The sequence below is a fragment of the Benincasa hispida genome, chromosome 9, assembly GCF_009727055.1.
Source record: "Benincasa hispida cultivar B227 chromosome 9, ASM972705v1, whole genome shotgun sequence".
NCBI classification, from domain to species: Eukaryota; Viridiplantae; Streptophyta; class Magnoliopsida; order Cucurbitales; family Cucurbitaceae; genus Benincasa; species Benincasa hispida.
This window is the reverse complement of record NC_052357.1, coordinates 45,627,389-45,635,235: the sequence shown is the minus strand read 5'-3', so window position 1 is coordinate 45,635,235 and position 7,847 is coordinate 45,627,389. Positions and strand designations below refer to the sequence as shown.

The window sequence follows — 7,847 nt, the reverse complement described above, 5'->3', positions numbered from 1 at the left end:
AGAACTATTTACTAGTGAAGAAGTAATTACACATTTCAAATGCGATTTCGTAGAAAAAAAGAATTGATAAACAAGCCAACATAGCTTATTCGAAAAGATGAAAAAAATTATCAAGATATCCAATACCTTTTACGTAATGTATTAGTTTTGGGTTGTACCGAGAATTTGGTTAATTTATTAGTAAATTGTGATTGATTGCATGTAATAAGTTGAGAATGATAGAAAAATAATTAACCACACAAAGTTTTTTAAATTTGTGAGAAAGTGACCAATTTTTCAAAAAATAAATTAGGAAGGGGTTATTTTTGTCAATTTCCCCAAAAAAAGAAGTGAAGGCAGGGAGAGCAGCACCACAATATACTAATTTTCCCTTCTGGGGCTCTGTGAGAGAGATTGATAAAAGAGAGGAGGAGAAGAAGAAGAGGAAGAATAACCAGAACCAGAACAAGAAGAAGGCTGAGAGATCCACTGAGAAGGAGATATGTCTGACCTAGACCGCCAAATTGAGCAGTTGAAGAATTGCGAGCCGCTCAAGGAGTCTGAAGTTAAAGCTCTCTGTCTCAAGGCCATGGAAATCCTCGTCGAAGAGAGCAACGTTCAAAGAGTTGATGCCCCCGTTACTGTAAGTCTCAACTCGTTCCCCCTTCTTCCAGATTCTTGATTCCACTTCCACCTCTTTCATTCTGCTTCATTAAACTCTGCTGACTCTTTCTTCATTCCTCTTCTTTTCTTGTGGTTTGTGCGTTTCTGATTTGGATTTCTCCCCAAGGATTTTGGGTTTTTTTCCTCCTTTGTGGGGTTTCGTTCCTGTTTTGAAATTTGAACTTATCTTCTTGTCATTGTAACTTTGGTTTTTTTTGTTCTTCTGGTCTATTTGGTAAATTAGATTCCGTCTTTTGATTACGAATTGGAATTCTCGTAAATTGGTTAGGTTGTAGGCTTTTAATGTCATTCTTTTTTGGAAAAAACAACTGGTTCTTGAATACTTTGTTGGTGTTGAAATTTGAACAGATTTCGAACAACTGGTTATTGAATACTGTCTTGGTTCTTGAGCAGATTTGAATACTATCTTGATGTTAGTTTTTACTCGGTTATGCTTGCTGAAGCAACCCTTTAATAATTTCATGGATATTATATGCCAGACCTGTAAGGCTGTAACCATTTATTGAACAAGCTAACTAGATGGCTTTGGTCTAGGGTTCAAATGGAGCCACCAAAACTTTTTTCATGTCCATTATATTGTTTTGCTTTCTTTTAAAATAAGAAACCAACATTTCACTGGAGTACAAAGGAGTAGGACACCACCCCAAGACCGGGGAATTATGTCAAACTATGTTTGAGTTTCAGATTTGGATTGATATTTATTGTTAATTATGTGAATCAACCTTTTTCTATTTTGTCTTTTTACTTAGATATGTGGAGACATTCATGGGCAGTTTTATGACATGAAAGAGCTTTTTAAAGTAGGAGGCGATTGTCCAAAGACCAACTACTTGTTTCTTGGCGATTTTGTTGACAGAGGATTTTACTCGGTTGAGACATTTCTATTACTACTTGCTCTAAAGGTGATTATCAATTTTGATTTTTTTTTGTTTTTTTAATTATTTTCAGCAGTTAAACTATAGTCTTCTTGCATTTATATTTGATCTCCAGTGATTACGTGATCATTAAACATCACTTCATTTTGGTTTCAATTTTATTGGCTTTCAAGACTAGGTTTAAATTTGAGTCAATATTTGAAGTTGCACAGAAGGACTTGTTTATAAATATCTAATACTCAATACAACTTATCGTGCCAATAACTTGAAGCCAGATATGAGTGATTCCTGGAAAATGAGCAAGAGATCAAAGGGGAAATTATTTATTTTTCTGGGTGGCCTCTACAGAAACAGTTGCATGTATCAGTTTTACTTTTGTGGTCAGTTGGGATCGAATTAATTCTTATAGTAGTTCTTGAATTGAGAGACTAACATGCTAAAAGAGTAAGTTCTCCTCGATAGGGGAGTAATACTTTGGCCCTGAATATAGTCCAGTCTGTCTTTATCATCAGAAGAAACAACATAGAGGATAAGGTTCCCCATGTGGCCTGTATACCTCTTTTAAGCATAGAAGTTGCTTAGGAACTTCTAATTATGTCATAGTTGTGTTTCTTTTACATATTGAAGATGTTTAGGAACTTATAATCATGTCATAGTTGTGTATGTGTTTCTTCATAATTATTATCCTTTCAGATATGTAGGAGCTTTTTTTAATTATAATTCTTGATCTTCTAAGTTTATGAGTGCAATCATGGAGAAGTCCAGAAGCCTAAACCATAAGTTTGAAAATCTATTCTCAATAGTTTTATTATCCTCTTCTTTTTTTTTTTTGATAGTAAGAGGAATGTTTTGAACTCTTACTCATGTAGTGTTAAATCAAACCAAGGATAGAAAACAATGATATAGTAAGGGAAGGATAGGGACCTTATTGAGGCCCGTCTCTTGTTCACTTCATGTTTCTTTGTGGACTTTGATTTCGAAGATCTTTTATAACTATTCTATAGATGTTATTTTGCATAGCTGGAATCCATTTTTGTAGATGGAGGTTTTTTTTTTTGTGCCTTGGGTTTTCTTTACATCCTTGTATTTTTTCATTTTTTTTCTCAATGAAAGTTGTTTCAATTAAAGGGAAAAAAAGAAAGAAAACAATGAAGTAGAACCTACTTGTCAAACTTGCCAGAAGCCTTGTGTTGAAAATGTGTTTATTTCTTCATGCAAATAGTCAAAGGAGTGGCCAGGAAACTGCCAGCTATGAACTGGCATTTAACAGAAAGCTACTGCAAAATAGCCCGATTCACTGCCCCAAGCATATCTGATTGGACAAGTTTATTGGACTGCTACGGTTGTGTTTGAAGGCCAATATATAGCAGTGAAAGAATTGCCAATATACAGCAGTGAAAGAATCGACCTTGGTCTCCATTATGTTTCATTATGCTTAACAGCTCTGATCCTTTCTGTCTATATACAAGGGAGATAGGTCATTCGGTTTGGTTCTCATCTTCTTGAGTATGAGGCATTTTAGCCTGGAGCTAACTGAATTATATAAGAATGAATAATGAAGCATGAAGTAGTTGCAATCTCTGAAGGATTTTCACAAAGCCTGTTAATATGCCTTTTTATCGAGTTTGGTGACAATGAATAGATATTTTCCTTTGAAGGCAAACATTGGATTTTATATTGCTACTAGCCACTGACACTGAAACATGTCTCTTTATGGTGCATGATTATCTTATATGAGGAGAAATGAAAATTTTGAGGAGTTATTAGGGTGACAGAGAATACAAACTAATTAATAATATATGCACTGGGACCAGATACTTACTAGAAAGACCTCCTGTTGCTGTTCTGGAATAGAATGATCTTTAGCTAGCCATCATAAATTTTTATTTGGCGTTCATAAATTTTTTTGATCCTCCCGCCAATTAGAAGGAAAGAGTTAGGGTGGATTTCAATCTAATTAAAACCATAATACGTTGTGGGATAAGCCATCACAATATGAAATCCTATGTTTGCCTTTGAAGGAAAAAAAATCCCACAATAAGGATTTTTTTTTCCTTATTGTAGGATTTTTTTTTCCCTTATTGTGGGATTTTTTTTCCTTATTGTGGGATTTTTTTCCTTTGAAGGCAAACATAGGATTTCATATTGCTAGTAGGTACTGACACTTCAGTGGCAGAGACATGTCTCTTTATGGTGCATGATTATCTTATACGAGGAGAAATGAAAATTTGAGGATTTATTATGGTTTCTGGGGTGTGTGCCTTATTGTGGGATATTTGGAGGGGAGAAACAATAGAGTGTTTAGAGGTGTGGAGAGGGACCTTGGTGATGTTCGGTCCTTGGTGAAGTTTCATGTTTCTCTTTGGGTTTTGGTTTTGAAGATTTCTTGTTATTTTTCTCTAGATTGCATCTTAGTTGGAAACTCTTTCGTTTGAGGGGCTTCTTGCAGGCTTGGTTTTTTGTATGCCCTTGTTTTCTTTCATTGTTTTCTCAATGAAAGCAATTGTTACTAAAAAAAAAAAAGAAAGAAAAAAAAGAAAAAAATTATTGGGATGAGAAAGAATACAAACTAAATTAATAAAATATGCACTGGACCAAATACTTACTAGAGAAACCTCCTGTTGCTTTTCTGGAATAGAATGATCTTTAGTTAGTCATCATAAATTTTTTGTTAGCCTTCATAAATTTTTTTGATCCTCTTGCCAATAGAAAGGATTAGGGTGGATTTCAATCTAATAGAAATCATAAGACTCTTGATAGTTCTCATAAAAAATAACAATAACAATAAATAATAGGCTTTTGTGGAAGGTGGCCTCCTTTATAGGGCTGTTTTGTTGTATCCATTGTCGAAAAACAGAGGAAGATTTGGATTATCCTTTGGAGTTGCCAGCTTGGTCAGTCTATTTGGACTTACCTTTGGCTACATTTGGTGTTCAGGTTGCCAGATGCAAAGATTACAAGGACCCAAGGAGATGATTGAGTACTTAGTTACCCTCCTTTTCGTGTTAAGAGGGAGGTTCTTTTGGCAAGCTGGGTTGTGTACTGTTTTGTGTGGTCTTTGGAGGGAAAGAAACAATAGAACCTTTTGAGTTTTAGAGAGGGGTTCTTATGATGTTTGGTTCTTTGCTAGGTTCTATGTTTCTTTTTGGATGTGGTGATAATACCTTTTTGTAACTATACGGTTAGGTCTTATTTCTCTTGACTGAAGTCCCTTCCTTTAGTAGACTGCCCTTTTATGGTTTTTTTTATGCCCTTGTATTATTTCCTTCTTTCTCAATGTAAGTTTGGTTCTTTATCCAAAGGAAAAAAGAATTCATCGCTGTGTTCAGTCACTGAATAGGATCTGAAGGCGGTATTAGTATTACATAGAACTATCTATATAAAATGTTTATGTTGTGTTCAATTGAAGGAGAGATGGTTCGCATCTCCCCTTACAAGGTTGGGACCAGCATACGGGCTTCCCTGTTAACACATATGGATAAAATGTTTATGTCAAATATCAGTTTGTAGATAAACATATGGTATTGTGTAATGGTATTTTTGTCCATAAAGCCTACCCTATTTATTTTAATTTCTTAGCTCAACTAAATTTGTCTGAAAATGGACTTTTATTTTTTTATTTTTTATTTTTTTAATTTCAGGTGAGATATCCAGATCGAATCACTCTTATAAGAGGGAATCATGAAAGCCGTCAAATCACACAGGTTAAGTTTCTTGATTTTTACTGTTCTAGATAAAATGCTTTGTTTATGTTGCTAATATTCTGATCTCTTTACAGGTTTATGGATTTTATGATGAGTGCCTTCGGAAATATGGCTCCGTGAATGTTTGGAGATACTGTACTGATATTTTTGATTACTTAAGGTTTGTAAATTTATGTTTTAATCATTTAGGACAGAGAGAGGGAGAGAATAAAACAGGGCATGTTTCTCTTTTGCGTTTCAGAAAATGAATTGGAAGTCAAGAATCTATATAATACATAAGAAATATAGTGAATTGCACGTATCATTCATTGGGTATTTTGAAAATTAATGATTGAAGTACTAGTACGTTCTCTTAATTGCTTTTTTGTTCCTTTCGTAATCCACCAGTCTCTCGGCTCTCATTGAAAACAAGATATTTAGCGTCCATGGTGGTCTCTCTCCTGCCATAACAACACTAGATCAAGTTAGAACCCTTCCTTGCTCTCATTTGTTCTTATATACGTTTAAGGTTGAACTCAGTTCTCAGCATACTGCCATTTATTTATATATATATCCAGATTAGAACGATTGATCGGAAGCAAGAAGTACCTCATGATGGTGCCATGTGTGACCTACTGTGGTCTGATCCTGAAGACATTGTAGATGGCTGGGGTTTGAGTCCTCGAGGTGCTGGTTTCCTGTTTGGTGGCAGTGTAGTTACTTCTTTCAACCACACAAACAACATTGATTATATTTGTCGAGCTCATCAATTGGTAATGGAAGGATATAAATGGATGTTCAATAATCAGATAGTTACAGTGTGGTCAGCTCCTAATTATTGTTACAGGTACATTATCCTCAAGACTTTGCCTCAACTTTGTGCTAATGTAATGGTTCATAACAGTCTTCATTCTGTTTCAGATGTGGTAATGTAGCTGCTATACTACAACTGGATGAGAACCTTAATAAACAGTTTTGTGTCTTTGATGCTGCTCCACAGGTATGATCAAGATTTTTGTAATACCTGAACTGCTCAAGTATAAACCAGTTGTTTATCAAGTGTTATATAGTCTAAGGAGTAAGTTGCAACATCAGTTTCTTACGTAATAAAAAAAGGCTTAGGGCGGAGATGTTTGAGGGTTTAAGTCCCAGGTTGAAGGCTTGAAACTCTTGGGATCTTGCCTTGGGTGAAATTAGCCTTTTCATAGGTTAGGTTAGTGGGGTGGGTGGGCCCACAATGCAAGAAATGACCATGGTTATCTCAAAGAAAAATAATTAAATCAGTACGTTAATGTAACACTCGTGCAATATTCTTTCATTCTTTGTCAATGAAAATTGGTTCTTTTTTCATATATAAACCAACTCTCTGCTTGTTCTTCACAACTTGGTACTTCCATTGGACAAATATTTGTTGTCTTGCTGCATCTGTTGATATTAGCATACAATGCGTTGGATTGTTGATATGTTGCAGGACTCAAGAGGAAACCCTGCAAAGAAACCCGCACCAGATTACTTCCTCTGATGAAATCTCGAAGTGGAGAAGATAATGCTCGTCATTTCGTGTATGTTCCAACCGATAAACGATAGAAAAATTCTGGAGTTGCATGGTGGAGAGACGATCTCACGACACCATGAGAATCAATGCCATTGGACACGGATTCCTTAAGCAGCAAAAGCTGTGATCAGTTAGGATGGTTGAGTTTAGTTTCCTGGTTTATCAGCTATTTGTTGTAATGAGTGCATTAGAAATTGTCATGTAAAATGCAGATTCCAGGCAGATGATTGGGGTCTTCCAAAAGGAGGTGCTCTCAATATTCCATGTGGGTTAGGGATAAGTTTGACATTGGTGAGGGGGAGATATCTGAATTATTATAATGGATGAATTATAAAAGGGAAAGAGAGAGAGAGAGAGAGAGAGAGAGAGAGAGAGAGAGAGAGAGAGAGAAAATATGGTTTTCTGTTGCCGCGTTGGACTAAAAGTAATGAGACTCCAAATTCTTTTTCAAGGATTACTCTCTTTTGAGGCCTTTCATCTTCCACTTCATTTTCTTTCTTTTTTTTAAAACTATTTTTCAATAGTTTCTATGGCTTTCTGCCATATGATTTCTATAGTCTACTCCTTGCCATCTCATTTCACCTCATTTTCATATCAAATTAAAACACTTGATTGGTTGCCAGATTAGTTTTTGTTGTTCCTTGTCTTGCCAATTATTATTATTATTTTTTTTTGGGTATTTGTTGAAGTTTTGAATTTTCTTTTCTATTTATTTGTCATGTAATATTCGAAAACAAAAGGGGCACTATTGGTGGAAAAACCTAGTTATTTTGGTCAATGACACGAAAAGTAAAATAAATGCGATCTAATTCTAACATATTTGACATGGTATATGCTTGTTTGCTAACACATTTTTAATTATGGTTTTCACATTGGTTAAAGAATCACTTGCAACTCCTAGCTAAATTCCAAAAACAATAACAAAATTTTGGAGTTTATATTTTGTTTTAAAACTTGACTTGGTTTTTGAAAACCTAAATAACAAATCTTCTATGGGTAGAACTAAAATTTAATTAAAAAAAAAAAATCAAATGATGACCAAGTGGGGTTTCATGTTTCAATTTTGTGTTC

At 34.8% G+C, this 7,847-nt stretch overlaps 1 protein-coding gene and 1 pseudogene across 1 annotated transcript; both read left to right on the top strand.

The window, feature by feature from the left end:
* The first annotated feature begins 334 nt into the window (after nt 1-334).
* On the top strand, nt 335-7,332 carry LOC120086979 (serine/threonine-protein phosphatase PP-X isozyme 2). The gene is made up of 8 exons (XM_039043814.1): nt 335-622; nt 1,413-1,565; nt 5,180-5,242; nt 5,317-5,402; nt 5,630-5,705; nt 5,800-6,068; nt 6,143-6,221; nt 6,693-7,332. The coding sequence occupies exons 1-8, from the start codon at nt 482-484 to the stop codon at nt 6,741-6,743; spliced, it is 918 nt and encodes a 305-aa protein (XP_038899742.1). The 5' UTR covers nt 335-481; the 3' UTR covers nt 6,744-7,332.
* Nucleotides 4,934-5,029, top strand: LOC120087432 (annotated as a pseudogene).
* Nucleotides 7,333-7,847: the final 515 nt, after the last annotated feature.

Excerpts from the sequence above, each read along its gene's own strand:
- LOC120086979 (XM_039043814.1), top strand. The coding sequence starts at position 482 with ATGTCTGACCTAGACCGCCAAATTGAGCAGTTGAAGAATTGCGAGCCG. Across the intron at positions 5,403-5,629 it reads GATATTTTTGATTACTTAAG|TCTCTCGGCTCTCATTGAAA; the intron begins GTTTGTAAATTT and ends GTAATCCACCAG. Across the intron at positions 6,069-6,142 it reads GCTCCTAATTATTGTTACAG|ATGTGGTAATGTAGCTGCTA; the intron begins GTACATTATCCT and ends ATTCTGTTTCAG.